Source organism: Oryzias latipes, chromosome 14 (genome assembly GCF_002234675.1).
Source record: "Oryzias latipes chromosome 14, ASM223467v1".
Taxonomy (NCBI): domain Eukaryota; kingdom Metazoa; phylum Chordata; class Actinopteri; order Beloniformes; family Adrianichthyidae; genus Oryzias; species Oryzias latipes.
The window spans coordinates 15,854,263-15,875,255 of NC_019872.2; the positions used below are offsets into that span (position 1 = coordinate 15,854,263).

The following is a 20,993-nucleotide window of genomic DNA, read 5'->3' on the forward strand; positions in this document are numbered from 1 at the left end:
CAGCCTAATGTTTTTGGTTTAAACAGCACAGTATTCTCATCTGAAATTTCTAATTTAGATTTTAAATGCTTAGGTTATCTAACAATAATATGCATTCAAGTTGTGCTTATAAGTTGTTTGGGGTTACAAAAAGAAAAACACTACTTGCTTTTTTAACATGCATAAATATTTTGTTGTAAAAAAGTGTTTGCTTTTCCAGTTTTTGCATAAATAAATAAACTTCGAAAATAAATGAACTAATTACTAATGACGTATTTAAATGATGTTGACATTTGTTTTATCCTTATAATTTGAGGTACATTTTCAAAAAGAAAAAAAAGCAGAAAATACTTTTTTCCGCCATCTCTGAGTAACTTAGCTTAGAAAATAAGGATTCAGAATGTGATTCTTCTAAAAAGTTTAAATGAAAAAAACTGGGGTTTTAAATGTTAAATCACTCTTAAGTGGATTTAGACTTTTTTGATTAGTTTGTGAATCAAATTGTTAAAATTCTTCAGAAAATCTAGATCCATATTTGAGGCCTTCCAGCTTTCAGCTTCTAAAACTCTGTGGTCATAACAGGGAGGATTTGAGTGAGGATTGCGCCTTTGGGCTTGGTTTTGTCATGTTCTGTTTGGAGAACTCAATCAGTCACATAATCTTTCAGATTGGCTCTCATACACAGCTGTCGTCATGTCAGTGTAGCAGTTACCTCCAGCATATATCAGGTTTTTAGTTTCTCATGATCAGGTCATGTGCCTTATGTTTCTCTCTAGTTTTGTCATGTTTATGTTTGTTTTTTAAACCTTGACATTTCTGTCACAAGCCTGGTCTCCTGCCTATTAGTTCTTGACAACCTGGCCAGATTGGAGGCCAAATTATTTTAATCAACTGAATTTCCTCAAACTCATTGGCATTAAAAAGCCCTCTGCTTGTCTTCAATGCCATAGGCGAGCGGATAAAACTGACTTTTTAAAGTAATTTATCATTTATTGTCTTTTTTATATTTATTTATGTCTTATTTTATAATAGGGACAAGCAACATTCAATTTTCCGAAAAATAAAACCATTAACCTACAAACCAGAGAAAATCTTAATTTCTGTCATGCTTTAGGTGATTTAAGGTGGTTTATGTGATAAGAAGGCGGCTGTGTAAAATTAAAGATTATCTCTAACTTTTATAACACAAAATACTGTAAACATGTTTTGTCCTTGCAAAACAGACAAGAACAAGCAGCAAAATATCAAATCTATGCCTGAATTAGTTAGCCAATGCTCTTGAATTTTGAAAACAATGATCTTTTCAGTCTTAAACCTTTACTCCCCCAAAACTTGCTGTATTTTGCTGCTTCGCTCTGACATAAATTTCTTTAGTTTTTCGAAACACAGCACTGAATGATTTTTTGTGACAATTGAAAAAGTTTTACAAAAATCAGCAGAATACAGATCTCAATTTTATGTTATGGAGATATCCTCCTAACTTCTCTAGAAAACATGGTTTGCAAATTAATGTGTTGTAACAACATTTAAAAAAAAACTTTTTCCTTTTTCCTTTTACCATGTAACTCTAGATGTTCCAAGCCACATAAAATGAACTAAACAGCAACAAGCGCAGGTCTTCCTTTAACACTAACTGCGGGAGACAATATCACCAGCATATCACTGAGTGCTACAAGCGGCATGTAAAATCGAAATCTATTTTCTATAGGACACATTTCACACAGCTTAGACTTCCATCATGTTCAAAAGAATATTGCAGACTTTAAACTCACATTTGCATAAACAATCTGCAATTGTAAATGAAAAAAAAGCATGCATAATGCTCAAGAATATGCAAATTCCAGCATCAAACATGAAAAGCTCAACCATAAATTAATAGTCTTACCACAGTCTGATGATTGACCTGAATGACTTCATCTCCAGCATGGATTTTCTTACAGCGGTCAGCCAGAGACTAATGGAGGAAAAGAAGTTACCAATAAATTTTGTCCATATTTCTACTAAGTAATTACCCTAAGAGTAACTTAGTGATGGATGAACATGTATCACTTCTGCTGCATGAGCACTGCAGTGACTCAGCGCTAGAAAATTCAGAATCAGATACCTTCTCCTTAATACCACCAAACCAAAGGATGTAAGATTATATGTACTGATGCAAAGACTCCCAAATGGAGGTCTACCAGTTCATCCATAACGCTACTTTATTATCTTAAACATGGCTGGGTCTTATTGCAAAACGACTACAAATCTTTTGGATTTAACATTCCAATAGATTTCCAATTCAACACAGTCATTGACAAATTTTATCTTTTGTCATTTATGAAACAGTTTTCATTTGACTTGTGAATAAAACTGAACAAATGTGTCACTTCTATTATGAGTTTAAATTTATATCAGATTCAAATTCAGATTGGTTGTTTTGTCGCTGCTGGGAAATTTTGTAAATGTTAGCTTCTTCTTTGCCGCATCAGTTTACACAATCTATTTACACAATAAAAACCCCACAAAAGATCCCTTTAATAGAAAGATGCTTCATTGATGTGATTAAATTACATTACATTGCCTAAGTTTAATCAATTTATTTTTAAGACCAACTCCAATCCTTAGTTAATGAGTAAACGTTCTGTATTAAGTTAATTAAGAACTTCTCCAACTAAAACAATTTTCTTCTTTAGTCTTTTTTTAACTTTGCTTTTATTTTTCCTGGAATTAAGATGTTTTTTTGGCCACAAGATTAGTGTATTTATGGATTTTTTTAATCTTGTTTATAAGATCTGCATTAATGAGTCTACAGCATCAACATTTCACTGATAAAGTGTAAAAAGTCTCATTAATAAAATGGTAATTTGTGTGTTTACCATAAAGATAGTGACTCCCATTTCCAATGCTCCTTTGCCTGACAGAAACTTTTCACCTTGAATAACTTCTAACTGTTTAGGCTTCTGTTACAAGAGAAAAGTGGATTTTGTTTTGTTCTCTTGCTCCTGCTTCTCATCAATTGTTATTCTAGTCTTAATTTCTTCCTTAATGGGTTTTCCTATTAACTGTATTAATTCCGAATCAGTCTCTAGAAAAACGTTTCTCTTTTTTCCAAATACAACTTGAACATTTTCTGATTAAAAGAAACCTAGGTTTTCCTTTTAATCAGCCTGATTTAATAATTTGTTAAGGACTGAAATTTACACATAACTTCAAACTTTTTTTAAACTATTTAGAATTGTTAGTTACAAGGAGTTTTAATCATTTCTGAATTACCTGCCTTAAAACATCAATTTCTTTTAGTTTTCTGATGAGTCTTGTAGATGCACGAGTGGCTCCAGCAAGTTAAATGCGGCTAAAGTAAATGGCAAAGGCATGCGTGAAGAGGCCTATACTCACTCCTTCTGTGGTCCCAGTGATTACATGCAAGCCATCATAGGTTGATTTGATGTACATGCCCTGCAGGAAGTTAATAAATATTGTAATTCTTTGTTTTTTCAGGAATGCTCAAACATTACACGCACAAACTCACTGTATGTCTGCCTTTCCACACTTACAAAGCAGGCTGTGTTCAGTTTGTGTTGGCAAATCTTCATTAATCTGCTTACTGTGTGAAATGCACGGAAATCAGGATTTATCTCAAAAAGCCTGGATTTGTCTCACAAATTCTTAAGCAGTAAAAAAAGAGGTTTACAACATAACTCATAAAATCTCATCTGCAAGAGTCTGAATTTCTTCATTTAAAATTAAGTCAGACTCCAAGCACGTTGAAACAAATGCTTTCTGTTGAGTTTTTCAATGGCATAAACCAAAAACGTCCCGCTGAAAGCCACATAAGTGGTACAAAAAACAAATCACACATGTAGAAGTGTGCGAACGCAGCATGAAAATAAACAGAAGCAGCATGCCAGACTTCAGGATGAGTGGAAGACATTAATTTTAGGCCACTTGGCCCACTGTTGTACTCAAGGTTCAATGAACTTCCAAGGCCAATTCGAGCATTTGTGTGGGGGGTGGGGGCAGCTCTTTTTGTGGCCGCGAGCAGAAAGCTTGTGCCTGAGTGTAGGTCAGTGCAGAGATGGAGTCCAACAAAGAGCTGCTGGTTAAACAGTAGAAGAGCAAATCCACTGTGCAACCAAATAACTTTATAATAAGTGCGTGATGGTTGCTGTAGATCTTAATTTTACTCATTCTAGCTCAGCACAATACGTTGTGTTTCTAGTGCGGGAAGTGACTCACATGGCCAGGAGCTAGGCAAACCCAGTTTTACAACAACTGAGCTGAATTTGATACTGGACAGCACAGCAGCACAGGCTGCATAACACTGACCTTGGTATTTCTACTGTCAGAAACAGCACAGAAAAGAATCTGGACTGCAGACGAACGCATGTGTCATTAAAGTTTCTGTATTAAAGTTTAAACTATTATCAATTCAATTCAATTCAATTTTATTTGTATAGCCCAAAATCACAACAACAGTCGTCTCGATGGGCTTCGAAGTAAAACATGAACTCAAAAGGATCATGAATACCAATATTAATATCAAAGGGGTATGTGTCAATCTGCACTTTTCTTAGAAACAACCAACCAACGTAAACACTGTGTACAATTGCGCATTTAAAGCAAAAAAGCTTTTTAGAGAGAAATGGTTCAAAACCCAAGCTGTCTGAAAGTGCTACACAGAAGACAAGCAGCCTTACATCGGGCTAATTTATTTATGGTTGTAATAATTCAATTCAGTTGGACTATTGTAAAAAGGCTGCAGTTTAACAGTGAAATGCTGGAGAAAAATCTGCACATGATGAGTTTAAATGTGTGCCATGTGGGAAAAGAGACCGTCCAATCCACAGTTACTATGACACTTTAAAAAAGCTCCTGAAAAGGAAAGTTTTTTTCCATTTTTTAAAGATATAACAAGAAAATGAGGTCCTGGGATGAACTGCCAAGCTGTCCAGGGTGTAACCCCTTTTAATAATAATAATAATAATAATAATCTTACAGTGCTGCAAAGGCTTATCAGCTGGAGAAAGAACATTGTGCCAAATATTCGAATTAGTTATTATTTTTGCTTGAGCTTTGAAGAATAAAAAAAAACTGTGCTGTTTTCTAGGAATAGCTTCTGCAGAGCGGCAGGAGTTCATCACGAATCCACCCCTGAGTTGTGGGCGGGACCGTTGGCGTGAAGTAAGCCAGTGCCGTTCTCATCATCCCTAGTCTGTTTACACACTCTCCCCCTAGCTACAGCCGCTCACAACACCAACCATTAGCAGTGTAACAAAAATGGTTAGCAACATCGGAGCTTTCCAAATGTACAATTTGGAGCCAAATGTCAGCTCAAATGAGGAAAACAAAGATGTGGATCTATTTGTCTGCAAGTGGTTGCATCAGAATGGAGCAGAGCAGAGAGCATGTGGTCTTCCTACAGTAGCTTATGTATCACACATACAAGATTAATAAGTTTGTCTGCTCCTGATTCACAACGACTTGAAAAAAGAACTACTCAAAATGCAAATTTAAGCTTAATTATCTTTACATATGACCTCCATCAAGAGACAAATGCTACAAGAACATGCTGAAAACACCAAACGCATGATTTTCACCAGAGTGGATCTTAAAGATGATCAAGCTTTGAATTGTTTTAGCAAAATGGGGACAAAAAAGCCCAGGAAAACAGTAACAATGTTTTAGACAACTGCATTTCTAAAAAAGTATATTTTTTTAAACTTTACTGTCAGAAAGGATTTAAAATCCATTTGTCCTTTTCTAAACTGTATACACTTCTGGTCACATTTTTTTATAGATTTTCATATTTTGTGATTAATAATTTCCGCTACATCTTGATCAATCTACATAAAAAAAAAAATCTTTTTTGTTTATTTAAGCAAAGCAATCTTAGCTTCTCTGTGTTTTTTGTATGTGGAAATATGACCTACAGAGTTTCTTTGCTTGTTTAAAACCAGGCAGTGTCTCTATGAATTTCACAGTAATCAAGATCAGGAAAAGTTCTTACCAAGCCTTCAGTGGATTTTATGTTGGCTAGCTGCACAACCTCCAAATGTGCAGACTGGGACACCATGGGATCCGAAGACAGTGAGATGATTTGGTCGCACACCTCGGACAGTGTCTTACACTGAGGAGGAGACATCAGAGGTTAAAGTGTGCACACATGAGACCAATATTCTTAAAGTCCTGTTGACTGAAGCCAGGAACTCACCACATTCAGGATCTTATTTTCTGTTTCGTACACCGAGCAGTCCTGGGCAACATTCAGAGAACACCGTTACCTCAAGAGAATTTTCTTTAATAGAGTTATTACTGGCACTTGTGCTGTAGGTGGACATAAGCAGAAATTGAGCAACTTGGCACTCATAGCCACCAACAATCCCACACAGGCACACACACAAACACAAAACAAGTGAGTCACCAATGCGGAGGTATGGCTCTCTCTCTCTCTCTTTCTCCTTTGCTTTTTCATTCTGCAGCCCCTCTCTTTTTGTCCCACTTTCACTCCCACATTTAATTTTATTTTTAAATCTTTTCATTTAAAATCTATAAATATATTTAAAACCTCCTCAGAGATCCAACTAAAAATGATTAAGAATCACTTCCTTCCTTTTTCCTGAGTCAGATTTTTGAAAAATATCAACTTCAAAACCGCAAACACTGATCTCTGAAAACATGTGATTTCACCTGATGAGATATTATTAGATCCATGACAAATGTAGCTGCAACTGCCTCATGTGTTTGAAGTCAAGAAGACACAGTAATCATTAAGAAATGTGTCAGTCACTAAAAGTAAAAGTCAGTGTGCATAAATATCTGACCTTAAAAATGTCTTGTCTTTTTATTTTGCTAATGTCTATTTTTTATGTGGGAAGGAAAATGAAATGCATCCAAACATATGTTGATGTGAAAGTGTTATAAATGCAAGATTTAAACAAGGAGATTCAGTAAAAATCTGAAGAGGCACAAAATAATTTTTGTGGATTTGTATAAAATCCTTTGGATTGTGCTGCTGTTTATGTGCGGTTAGGAATGTAGGAGAATTAACCCCACATTTTGAGCTGCACATCCTTCTGTTAACCTTAAAGGTTGATTCACCTGCTGCACAATGGTAGTGAGCTCAAGACACAGCTGGATCACATTGTTTCGGGTCACTGAGTAATCTGCCACCGCGGCAAACGGAGACCTGAAAAAGAAGGAACACCTAGAGTGAACCATTAGACCGAACATCTTTGAGATTAAAGGACTGATAAATTTGTGGAAACATTTTTTTAGCAAATGATTCACTTAAAACAGTATAAACTCAGATTTAATCATTTGGCTAATGGCTAAATGTTCAAATGCTCTGCATTTTGGAATTTAAAAAAATCTGCATTTAAATGTAACCACAAGCCACCAATCTTAATTTTATTTCATCTCCCACAATTTTTATATCTATTTTTTTCTGTATAGAATTTTAAATTAATAGGAATTCAAATTACATGCAATCTGCAAATTATGTTTGCTTTAATTTCTTAAAAGCAGCAAAAATAGAGGATTCTGTCTTGAAAAAACGCATAGAGCTTCACAGTAAATACAAAATAACATACAAAATGTTTACATTTTTTGGGATCAATCTGTTACACTGTAATTGTCAACCATTTATAAAGATGGTGACCACTCATTTGTCACAAAAATATTCAATGTCTATTTGTCCCAGTCTCAACAACATGGGCTGTTAATGCACCAAATGTAGTCTTTAAACTTGAGGGGTAACTACAGAATACTATTATATGTGTATTTTATATATATATATATATATATATATATATATATATATAGTATTCTGTAGTTATTTGTACCACAAAATGCATAATTATTCTAATAACCGGCTCCAGTAAAAAACAAAGTGTATTTAAGTATGCATTATATGAGTTCCGCAGCATGTTTGAACGCCAGGAGGCTCGTCATTTTGCAAATCTAACCTGTCCAGCCATGCAAGCAGACTCTTGGCCGCAGCAATCAGGTCCACCACTGAGGTAAGGAAGTCATTGGGTAGCTTGTGAGTGGTTCGGCCATCATAATGGCCGCTGCGCCGCCGACCTGTAATGAAGTTCTGCAGGTTCTTTGCAGATGCACTGAGCTTATGAGAGAGCGTCTTCAGATTCTCAGTTTCCAGCCCATAATTCTGGATGAGAAGAGGAAGCGGATCAGTTTCCCCATTTCATCAACATTCATTTACGCTGTGAGCCATCTGAAGAATTTCTCCATTGTAGAGACCAAAGCCTATTTTTGTCCTGACACTTCTCCATGGCGACCATAGGAAGACCAACCCCCTCACAACAGAAAAGCTGTGGATGCCACCCAGCACGTGACAAAACAGCTGTCAGTTTGAATGCCCATGGATAGATGAACACACATTTTCCTCCAAACTGCACGCGTGGAGTTTCTTGGGAGGAGAGGGAGCAGCAGGAGGGGCACTAATCATATTTAATACAGGAGTGCCTGACAGACTTTAAACCAAATCCTAGTTACGTAAGAAGCTTTAAGGCTGAAGCAGGGCCCCCCATGCCGACATGAGAGATGAGCACAGTTTACATTCAGATCGCATCTGCGCTATCAGTCCAGTAAATCTCCCTCCAAGTTCTCTCAAGGTCTTTTGGGTTTAAACATGCCCATCTCCATATATCTTCCTCTCTGTTGCAGTCTAGCTTCACATCCATCTATCCTCCCCCTTTTATATTCTATATACCCATCTAATTTATAAATCAAAACAAAATCTATATTTTAAACCTTTTTAGAGGTGCAACCTCCTTTCAAGTTGGATGAAAGAATCCAAATCTATAGTTTATATGGTGCCTGTGCTGCTCCTGAACAGAGATTTGATGATGTTGGTTCAGCAGGACTCTGCCTTAACAAAAAGTTTGTGCTTCGAGCTGACAAAAATATTATTCAGTCCACCTCATCAGCCCATCAGCTTAGTCAGACAGAGTCTATCATGCTGACACACAAAAAAACCTGTATCTCAAATGAGAAGCAGAGGTTGCTTTTATAGGCTATAATCCATGTCAGCACTTATGACAGCTGTAAGATTTGCCTGAAAAAGGATTTTTTTGGCTATTTTCCCAACATAAAGAGATCTGATGTGATGTTTTCAAATTGGAGCCTGAAATGACCTTTTTCCTCTGTCCTGAAGCACAAATATGGACACACGTCCTTAAAAACACAATTTAAAACATTTTAAAAAGTATGCAATACAGTGAAAACCTTCAGCAGTGACTTTGGGATAACAACAGGCAGAGGAAAGATGGAGTAGGACGTTAGGACTTACCAGAGCACAAAGCAAGTCCACAGCCTCCAGAATGAGCTCCTGATGACCAATTCTGGATACTCCTAAATCCTCCAGCTCTTGGTGGGTGATTCGCAGCAGTTGGTCTCCCCCTACTTTCTCCTTCTCAAAGGTCTTGATATACTGCTGCAGGCAATCATCGAGACCTGAGGGAGCCACACAGGAAAATGTTCAACATAGCAAGTTTCTAAATTTGTTTCAGAAACCTTTAGGATTTTCTGACTTCTTGTTATTTGCGCTGTGTGATCTAATGCAACTTTGTGTTTCTGTCTTTGTCTGGATGTGTTATGAGTCCTCAGACATTCCAAATGCACTTGGTTCAAAACTGCTTGAGTCAAATAATCAAATTCACAAAATTTGCCTTGCTAAAAAGCTGCATTTTCTGCTTTAAAGTAGCATAGCTCAGCTGCAATGCTTGACTGCCATAATGAACACACAAAGACATTAAGGCAAATGTATACTTGCTCCTCACTCTATGAGTTTTGTTACACTTAAATGGAAAAGGACTTATAAAGAGGTAGCGAATGTTAGATCGCTAGCAGCAGTTTTGCATAATAAGTCCACTGTACAACATGAAAGGGGCTGCAAACTGTCACTGTTAAATATTAAAATATGAATTCTACATGTGACTTTCTTGTGTGAGATTTTATTTTAGAATTGGCTCAGCATGGTTTAAACATTTCTTAGAAGGTTTCCACAGAAGTATAGTGTACTATCCCTATTAGAACAGCAAAATGATGAAAACTACTAAAACAATAGACGTGATACATAAATCAGTGGACAGTGAGCAAATGGTATAGACCAGGCATCTGAAACCTGAGGCTCTGGAGTCCAATGGCACTTTTTTACCCCTCAATTATAGACCTATTGCTAATGAAAAATAAAATAGTGGTCAGTTTTTAACAGTAAGAGTTACTAAATTAGCATTGATTTAATTTAGAATAATAAAGTCTATAAATTTACGGCTGAGGTGCAGCTAGAAGTAAGATAAACCATGTAAAGGTTTTTACATCCCTGCTGACATCAAGAGGCCGTGTTTGCTTTGTAGTTCCTCTAGAATGCACAGGTTTCAAATACTAAGTAAAACTTTGATTAAAAGTCTGATCTTTTCTTATTACTCAACTGTTTAATGAGTTTAAAAAACATGTTGTATTATGCTGCATTGAGAGTTGTTGAAAATAAAAACTTTTATATTCTTTATAAATCTTTTTTACTGAATCATAAACCAATAAAGTTATGTTTATGGTGAATAGGAAAAGTTTTATGGATCATTACAGTAGACCAAAGTAGGTATAACAAAGTACAATGCCATTTTTGTCCCGTGTTGTTCAAAACCTCTCATAGGAGGGTGTTAGCTCCACTGGGATGATCCTATTTGGCAGAGGAAGTCTTTTATTTTGAAAGGAAGTCATACGAGCTTCTGTAAAAAAAAAAAAGTCACATCATGAGAAAATAGTAGTTACTCTTCACATTTCTGAGTTTACTTTTGCCAAAAAAGAAATATAATTCATATTTATTACAAAAGTAACAATGTTATGGATTCAAAGAGTTGTCAAATAATTTTCTTAAAGGGGTAAAAAAGACTTTGTGGCTCCTACTTGGTTTGGATCAGCAAGAAAAAGGCCCAAATGACTCTTTTATTGTTAAAGATTGCAAACCCCTTGTATAGACCATTTAGACCACAGAGGAATTTTAGATAAATATATTTAATCAAAAACGGCATACACCTGTTTTTGCACAGGCTCTTCATGAGGGACTGGTGTGCTTTTGTCAGGGGTCAGTTTGTGAGTGCAGATGTTAAATGGATGCTGTAAGTTGATATGTTACTCATGCACCTCTGAGGCAAAGAAGCAGGTAATCACAGCGCTGAACTACCACCCAGGCGAGACAAAAACAACTATAGATACCAGGAACTCTGCTGCAGCTGCTGATTCTACAACATTGGCCTGCCTTCATAAATAAGCAAAGTCTAAGGAAGACAGCTTGAAAAAGATCTTTCCTTTTTTGTGTGTTAATATGATGCAACTGCTTCTGCCACAAAAGTTAGCAATTATTGTGTGCTGATTTTATTGTTTTCTCTGTTCTGATAAATGTATACAAAGCCCGTTTTCATTCTCTTTTATTTCCAGAAAAACATGCTTTATCTTCATGCTTTCCTGTTATTGCTTGCAAACAAGACAATGTTTTTTAAAAATCTAAGCAGTCGGAAAGTTAAAAATTATAATTATTTGATCAAATCCCTTCTGGCAGTGTCAATTTTTTTTATTTTGTTACAAATTTACATGTCAGGTTTCTCAAAAATCCTACTTTAAAGCTCACAGATGTACACGATGTTGAGATGTTTTCTCGATTGGGGTTCCTCCACAGACAATTAAGCACATTATTAGCCATAATGCATAAAGAGAAAAATGTGTTTGAATCTAATAAGATTTCTGTATTTTTGCTCCGAATGAACAAGTGATGTCGGATAAATGCTAATTAATAGAAATGAAAGGTTTTTGTTTCTAGTAGGGAAAAACACAAGGAAACATTTTCAACACTTTTGGTTTAACTTTGTTCAAGACCCCAGAGAAAAGAATGTTAACCCTTTCAGGGGATTCTCTCAAGATGCAGCTAGGCCTTGTTAAAAACATCTACATCTCAATCCTTGTTCTTTGTCTTTCTGTCTTAGTCTATATACACTCCATTCAGTTCAGGGTCACATGGGGGGGGCTGGAGCCAATCCCAGCTTTAACTGTGGGAGGAAGCCAGAGAACCCAGAGACAATCCATGCAGGCACAGAGACAACATGCAAAGCACTGGCAGTTCCCATAACGTTTAAGACGCCAATGGGATCTGCCGTATAGGCATAGCTATCTGACGGTTTGATTCCCTTTCTAACCAACAAGCTGAAAACAAACTACAACATGCTTACTGGATTTCCATCAATTTCCAATCACTGTCTGTCCTTTTTCCCACTGTCTTGATTCTTCTCTATGCACCACCCACATGCAAACATAACCTGACAACTATTTCCCCAGCTTGCCTTACTGTTGCTCTGAAGCACACGTAGATTCAGACCTCACTGAGGAAACTCGATTACGCATTCACGTCGAGTTTAACTGGCAGCTAAATGGAGAAGAGGGAGCTTGGTGGTTTCCCCATTACTTAAAGGCTTAACGAATCAACCTCTTTACCAAGTTAATGGAGACTCTCTAGGTCTATTAAGTATACCCCCTTGTTGCCATAGAAACCACAAGGGAGGTAGTCTCTGCTGGGTAAAATCAAGAAAACAAGTGAAGGAAGGTCATGACATTTCTGAAAGGTTAAGTGATGACATCATTGAGAATATATAAATGCTTTCAGTAATAATTATCTATTAAAGCACAACTTTTGAAATTTTGCCCAAAAAAAACCACTCCCTTGTTGGCAATGCATTCTTGGCATATGTATATTTTCAATGCAAAGGAAAAGCTTGTTACGTAAATCCCCATCTATAGACAGCGTCATTCACTGACCGTACTTAATCATTTCTGTTGCATCAGTTTTCATGTTCTGGTCAGATTATCAGGCATGCAGGGGAAAAAATTAAAATTCCTACTGTTTATAAACCCCAAATGATTTCTACTACTGATAATCCACTTGTAATTTAAAGAAAAAAGAGCCATAAATCTGTGATGGTATCCTTATGAAGGCTTTGTGTCAAGTGGTACAGTCATTCATCATTGTCAGTGTTTGTGTCAGACACGAAGAGAGTGAGCACTTCTTAAGAACAATGATAAAACTGATCTGCTTTATGAAATGTAAATTGTTTTGACACAAACTGTCAAACACAGAAAAGGAGAAAAATGAAAAAAGCCTGCATTTGGCCCGCAGCGCAGTATATCCGAATAATTAAACACGTCATACAACAATGAAATGCAAATATGCCGTGTCTGCCCAGATGCCATTTAGAGGGTATTCCTGAAACAAATGTTCCCCTCAAAGTTGGAACTCTTTCCTCTTTGGAGATCAAACTCCTGTTTAAACAGCTTTGTCACAGCTGGGAACAGATAAACCGTTGAGCTCCCATAAAACTTCAAACAAAGAAAGGCGGTTAGGACTGTGGGAAGGTCACTGGTGCACCCCTTTGGCCCCCAGTGATGTCATGGTGCAGAACCCTATGGTATAACATCTGAATACTAAAGACCAAATAATGCAGTCAGTCCTCATGGCTTCAGGACTGAAGTGACACTGAGATGACCCCCTCCCTCTGTGACTCTTTGTACCACTTTACTCACTTCAAATTATCATGACTTGGCACAAGAATCCTCTCTGCTCTATTTGCCACTGAAGAATCCTCTCTTCTGTCCGAGCTCCACTTCCTGCTCTGTGCTCCTTTCACTTGTCCTTACATATCATTTTAAACCATTGCATCTCCTTTTGATTATTGTGTTTGGGCATCTACATTCATTCTCAGTAAATCGACCTGCTGAGCTGCTGAAAGTGGTTTAAAGACTGCAGTAGGTAAAGCTTGAGACAAATCAGGGTTGATCTGCAAGAGAAAGCTGAGAGTTTTCATGCAAGCTTGCATGCATGTGCCAGTTTCTATCAAAGCAAATCGACACAAGAGAGACACACCTGTTTCTGCATTTTTGTAAGGCAATACCTTGGTAATGCAAGCACCACCTAAAGCACAGCTGAGATCTTCTGCAGACATTTTAAAGCTTTTAAACATTTTAGGATATAACCTTGTTTAACCAGACAACTTTACTGTAACAGCTCAGCCAATCCCCTATTTTCAGTAGTGACATGTCAGGTCAATATAATCATTACCTCTTTGTTTCTTTTTTGCAACTCATATCACTCTGTTAATGGTTTTCTAAAATGATGTCCCCATTTGGACCACGAGGCTCCTACATCTGAGTGATTAACGTGTCTAACTCTGGAGATTTGAATCACAGAACATGAGGTCTTTAATGATCAAACTTGTTAATGGTGCCTAGGTGTCAATTCTCAGACTTTAGAACACAGCCAGCTCAACATTTGAGGTTAGAAGCTCTGATAATGATCTCATTCCTCCTGCCTTCTTTGCCATCATTGCTCCATAACTTTCAGATCAGACCCAAAGCTAATGAGAGCTGCAATCACTTGTGTGTAATTGCTGGATCTCTGTTGTTTCTTTGCAAGCTGCTGTGTTCACTGCTTTCTGCTCTTTTGAAGCCACTCTGACATGTAAATGTCTGGAGAAAATTCTTGCTGTTGCTGAAGAGGAAAAACCTGAATTGGGTTGTGACAAAAAGCCTTCAGGGATATGTGGGGACTCAGCAGGTGTTTTGTTTTCATCTTTAAATAACTTGTGTTTAAATTTTCAACTTTGCATCCAAAGAGCAATTACAGATCATTCACTGTACCTTTCATCCAGTCAACCACTTGACTGGGGCTCCACTTGCTCACTGGCTCCATAATTAATGCCATGGTTAGAAGTTTGTCTTCCAAGATTCACAAAAGGAAAACACGCCCAGGAAAAAAAATGTTAAAAAAAAAAACTCCTTAATCAAATATGTAAAAAATATTTAATGGTCAAAGATAAAAAAGCAATAAATAATTCAAATTAATCATAAATCTTGCAGGTTTTTTTGTGTGGATTCAGGTTCAAGATGTCCAAAATGTCGTTGGAAGCAGCTTGAGTAAAGCCCAGCAGACTTGAGCACATTCCGGAGCTCCTCAGTGTCTTGAAAAAGCCCGTTCACTTATCATTCATGTCAGGCTCTGCGGCGTTGATGCTGGCGGTCCCTGCTGCCCTGCTCCTCTTCCAAAATAGCTGCATCCCAGCCCCATCCAGAGCAGCAAACAACACGCAGACTGCTACTCTCATCATACTGCTGTCCTGAGAGGTTGCATCGCTCTGAGCATCCTCCCTACCCCCCTCCCCAGACATGGAGTCGCAGCCGTTCATACAAAGTCTTCGTGTATGAGGGGTGATTAGTGTCACACAAGCCAAATCCAGCCTCAGTCTTGCTTCTTTTGAAAAATATATTAAGTCAATGGTGAATTTTGTTATTGTTGTTGTTGTTCCATTTATCTTTCTGAATACCTATTTATGTTGCCTTGTAGTTTCAGAGATATGATTGTTGTTGTGTAATTGTACTAATTTATCATTAATTTCTTGGCTGGAGTCAGACATCCATTGCATCGGTACAAATACAATGCTATTTCAAAATTGAGGGTGTTATTTTGATTGTATCAAGTATTTAAAAAATAACATTTGAAAATAGCATTGAAAAAGAACAATTACTGGAAAAAAAATTAACAATAGTGCCACCAAACAAAAAAGTAAAACTGATCATTTTGTTTTACATGAACTGGAATCTTTCAGAACAGCAGCATTCCTCTTTCTCTTTATCAAAAAAAAAAAAGAAATTCACAAAACCATTGTACGATAGAGTTTTAGGGCCACCAAAAAAAAAGGTAAAATTACGAGATTTAAAGTTGTGAATTTATGAGATTTAAGTCAAAGTGAGCATACAGTGCAGCAGCAAGTGATCGCCACGCAGTAGCAAAGCAGACAGACTAAACTTAATTGAATAGGTGAGCTGGACATTTATTTATAACGTTACAAATGTTTCGAAGCTCATTTGTTTGATTTACGATTTATTAATGTTTTATTTATTGATGGGTGGTTTGCAGGATCACTGCAGCCCGTTGATGAAGACATCGGTATCCCTGCAGATGTCCACTTCAATGCTTTCTTGCTCCATGAAACCAAGATCTCTAAGTCTGTGTGACGCTTCCGTCTGTGGAGGAGCACTTTTTGGCATTTTCAACGTTCTAATGCTATTATAACAGACTATTTTCATTCATCTTTGTTTTGTGTTGAAACAGGACGTTTCCTCTGGAGAAGGGGGCGTATGTAACTGTATAAACATTGGTGTTCTGCTTCATGACGTAATGAGACAAATGGTGTTCAGGTTGCGTGAATGAAAAGGAAAATAAAGTAGCGGTCCCCTACACCGAAACGTGTCTCTGAGCTCCTTATTTTACACATGAAACTCAGCTTTACTGAGACCAGAAAGCCAGCTATACTGACCACAATCTGATTTTGAGTCGTCAAAAAGTTCCGAAATTCTTTGTTTTTGAAACCTATTTGGAAATTAAGCTTCACAAAATGCTCCAGATCTTTCAAATTCAAGGTAGGCTCCGATAAACAGAGAACTTTGGTGTTTTTTTCTCACTAATCTAGGACTTTTTTCTCGTTCATTTGCAGTCGTAAAGTCGTAAGTTTACCAGATTTCTTCCCATGAATTTACGACTTAAGATCTCATGGTTTAACAGTTATGCCTTTTTTTTACGACATAAAAGTCGTAATTTTAAAAAGAATTTTGTTTGCAAACTGGCCCTAAAACTCAGTCGTACCATTGAAATAATTGTTCCTTGTATTTAGATATTTCTTTAATTCTAACTGGGGTTCTGGAAACCTTTATTTCCATAAATGAAAACAAATATAATTCAAGTGTATAATTCCACAATGGAGTTTTAGGGCCAGTTTACAAACAAATTTTTTTTTATTACGACTTCAAAGTCTTAAATTTAAGAGAAAAAAGTCGTAACTGTTAAATTACGAAAATAAAGGCATAAATTCAAGACTTTCAAACACGTGAAGTTACAAGAAAAAAGTCGTAAATTTACAAGAAAAAAGGCACAAATATCCAAGAAAAAAAGTCACAAATTGGTCATGAATTAACAAGAAAAAACAGCAAAGTTGTCAATTTGTTGGAGCCGTGCTCAAAGATAAAAGAGGTGGAGCGTTTTGTGAAGCTTTATTTCCGGATAGTTTTCAAAAACAAAGAAATTCTGAACCTTTTGCAGACTCAAAATCAAATTACTGTTAATTTAACTGGCTTTTCCAGGGTTTGGTGTCAGGAATGAAGATTTTATATGTAAAATAAGGAGCTCAGAGACAAGTTTGGGTGTAGAGGACCGCTACTTTATTGTCCCATTTCATTCACATACCCAGAAGTTCATTTATCACCTTACATCATGTCATGCGCAGAAGAAAACACTAAAGGGGCATAAAAACAGTGTTACATCCCCTTCTCCAAAGGAAACGTCTTGTTTCAATACAAAACAACAAATTGGAATGAAAATAGTCTGTTAAGTTAGGATAAGAACATTGAAACTGCCTAAAACTGGGCCCTTTCAGGCAAAAGCATTACACAGTCTTGGAGGAGATCCTGCCTTTCGTGGAGGAAGAAAGCATTGAAGTGGACAGCTGCAAGGAAACCAATGGCTTCATGAACGGGCTGCAGTGATCCTTCCAGCCACCTATCAATGAATAAAACATTAATAAATCGTAAATCAAGCAAATGAGCTTTTAAACATTTGGAACATGATCAAAAAAACATTCAGCTTACCTGTTCAATTGAGTTTAGTTGGTCTGCTCTGCTGTGTTGCGTTCACTTGCTGGACTGCTCATTTCAACTTTAAAGTCATGAATTTACTAGAAAAATAGCTGTAAATTTACAACTTAAATTTCAATAATTGAACAGTTTTTTCTCATAATATTACGTAATATCACTACCTTTTTTGTGGCCTTAAAACCCTGTCGTAGAATTCAAATATTTCTTTGCAAAATATATTGTTTGAAAAATCTCTTTTTCAGTGCTACAGTGACTGAAGTGATTGAATTAATAGGTAAAGTTTTAAAAACATCGACATATTTTTAACGTTATTAGAACTGCAGTGAATCATGCAACATTCAAATCTTAATTTTAAGACACAGCTTGTAATCTATCTCTAAATGCTTTCTACGGGCAGTTGTAGGAACTGCAGGTCTTTACAGAACCAACACTTGGGCCGGGAGAGGGAGGGTTTTATTCATAATATATGTTTCTTTGTTAATGCTTTTTTTTCTTTACTCATATTTTATTTATGTCTGAATTATTTATGTCTGAATTCATGACTTGATTGAAGATGACTGTCTTGTGTGCACTAAACATGATTTATTAAAGTTCAGTTTCTTTTTTTTTTTTATGTTCCTGCTCTTACCAACTAATTTCCTTTGTTTCCTTGTTCAAGTGCTGATTTTTATCCTTGCAAGGAGCATCTGCCACAAAAAGCCATTTCCCTCTTGGGATTATTCAATTATTCTACTTAAATATTTTATTCCCTACCTTGGCCAGCTTTCCATTTTTATTCTCATCCAGACAAAGTCAAAGGTGCAGACCTTATAGGAAAACACTCCCAGTATTATTTCTTTTGACAAAAACAGTCAGAACAATGCTAGTTTTGACAATGATTGGAAAACATCTACTCCCAAAGCAGAGGTCACTTTTCACCCCCCATACCACCACTGTTTTCCCATCTTTCTTTGTCGCTGCTCACGCCTCCGTCACACAAAGCGCAGTGTAGTGGAACCACGGTCACCGACGGAACAAGGATGCAATCATGTGCCTTTCTCTTGTTTTGCCAAAGAAAACTGTTTCTGGCTGTACATTAGTATTTCATATAACGACACGTCTGCTGATTTTGAAAAAAAAGAAAGTCTGAAACATGGATTTACCATGTAAAAATTGTTTTTACAGTCTATGGGATTTACCCATAAATAAGAGCTCCCTTTCAGTTTCTGCAAAAAAAAATGTTATTCAGTTTTGGAATTTTATTTATTAAACTATCATTCTTTTGTTTCATTTGCTTTATGAACCATTTACCTGCCCAATTATGTGTTTTATTCTGTTTGTAGTATTTTACGCTGAAAAATACGTCATACAAAATAACTCATTCTTAATATTGACTAAAAGATTTTTTTTTAAATACGGCTAAAGCATTAGGACAGTATTTTATTTAAGTATTGTTTTCTGAGAAATTAAGAAAATTTGCATTAATTAATCATTGTTGAACCCTAGAAGGACCTCAGCATCTTTTTTTAAAGTATTAGAAAATCTTTGTTCATCGAAGAGTGGCATTTCCTTGTTCTGAAACACAGATGATCCATTTTTTCTGAGAGTTGCTTGTTTTTACTCAACAAAGTAACATATTTTAATAAATTATGGGCCCCTTTTCTTCATGTATTGCTATTCAACAAAACCTTCTTTGACCTTTTTTTGAAGAGGTGTTGTGGTCCTGGAATGCAAAGTCAATGTCTTTAACCCTTGTGCTATCTTAGATGATCCACCCTTACTTTGACGTGTTCTCACTACCATGACAAAGGTGGATAAAGGGGGAAAGATTTCATGTAATCCATGGACACCAGTGAAGATCACAAATCATTGAAGAAAAAGGTTCAGTGCACTGTCTAGTGGGTCTAGATGACCCAACTCCCAATGTTAAAGTGCCTAGGATAGCACAAGGGTTGAGAAAAAAGTATTTCAAATATGTTAAAGAATTTGGGGTTCATTTGAATCATAGACTGTAAAAACAATGGATAAGTTGAGGTGTGACGTCACCCATAGAAAATGCCTAACCTCTGGCTCTCACGAAATGAGGCAAAATCCTTCGCTATTGCTTCCTGGTACGGGCGCTTCCTGGTCTACTGGTTCCAACATGGCGGTGCCCGTACCAGAAAGCAATGGTACTTCCTGTTTGGGAACACGAGAAGGGTCCATTGTTTTTTTACAGTCAATGCACAAAAAACAAAGTCAAGGCAGCAAAAAATGTCCACTTGTGGCTTTTTGCAATACAGGCAGACAGTGATCATTTTTCCGCATTGTTTGTAACAAGAGGATATGTCCCAAGGAATCTGAACCCTAACCATCTAAAAAAATTATTAACTATAAGAAAAGCATCCTTCATCAACTTGTAGAAAGACATTTTAAATGTCAATTTTCAGGGTTTATCTAGGAAAAACTATGAATGTTATTTTTAGCTACAGAAATCCCATGTACATGTTTATAGATTTGAATGTGTCAACAGAAATATTTTCAAAAAAGGAATAACAACACAGAAATATAAACATCAAAATTTAAAAACAATGTTAGACTCCAACAAACTTGATAATGAGATGTTTGTTGCAACATTTTCAGCTACACCAGCGTGAGTCCTGACATTCACCAGGATCAATAATCATAAATAAATGCAATAAGAGAAAGTATCTAAAAATGATTAAGGGACTGAATACAGCTTTGGTGATTTCTGAACAATTATTTTGCTGTATGATTCACATTGCACAGCCAGAGGGCAATTCCAGCAGTTCTCTCAAGCATGCAGTGACATTCAGCATCTCTTATATAACATAAATGCTAAGATGTAACAATGACAACATCTTGTAATAGTCTGCAGTTAATCTGCAATCAATTTCACCACCATGAAAACATGGATGGTAAACATATTTAAAAGGCATAAACAAACAATTATTTGAATAATAGCCCCTAACAGAAATGTTTTTTTTTAATGATTTGGTTTTATCTTGTAATTAACTGTGTAATGGCATCAATTTAACAACATATTGGTCATTTTATGGGTCATTCCAGAATAGGAGGACATTCAAGTTCCATCCATCATATGTCAAATAATCTACAAACTGCTAAAACATGTTGTATCTGATGGAATTTACTCTTTTTAAGACGAGAACTAAAACAAAAGAATGCTTGATAACAGTGTTTAAGTACCCCCTAAAATACCATTTTCCCTCCTTCCCCCATGTCCAAATAATATCTTAAATTCATTCATTTTCTTCCGTTTGTCCCTTTCGGGGTCATGTATCTGCCAGAGCCTATTCCAGCCACTTATGGGTGAAGGCAGGGGACAC

The 20,993-nt window shown here is 36.4% G+C and overlaps 1 protein-coding gene across 3 annotated transcripts in view; it reads right to left on the minus strand.

Moving 5' to 3' along the window:
- The window catches only part of LOC101167472 (connector enhancer of kinase suppressor of ras 2), a 32,744-nt gene extending 17,572 nt beyond the window's left edge, over positions 1-15,172 (minus strand). For 2 of the 3 annotated variants that reach the window (XM_011483600.2, XM_011483599.2), the window contains exons 1-8: positions 14,662-15,172; positions 9,272-9,435; positions 7,926-8,128; positions 7,060-7,165; positions 6,173-6,214; positions 5,969-6,088; positions 3,358-3,417; positions 1,865-1,933 (exon numbers count right to left, since the gene is read on the minus strand). In XM_011483600.2, the coding sequence (XP_011481902.1) occupies positions 1,865-1,933; positions 3,358-3,417; positions 5,969-6,088; positions 6,173-6,214; positions 7,060-7,165; positions 7,926-8,128; positions 9,272-9,435; positions 14,662-14,725 (828 nt within the window). In that variant the 5' untranslated portion in view covers positions 14,726-15,172. The remainder of the gene's footprint in view (positions 1-1,864; positions 1,934-3,357; positions 3,418-5,968; positions 6,089-6,172; positions 6,215-7,059; positions 7,166-7,925; positions 8,129-9,271; positions 9,436-14,661) is intronic. The other variant, XM_011483601.2, reaches the window with a different exon arrangement.
- Between the last annotated feature and the right edge of the window lie 5,821 nt (positions 15,173-20,993).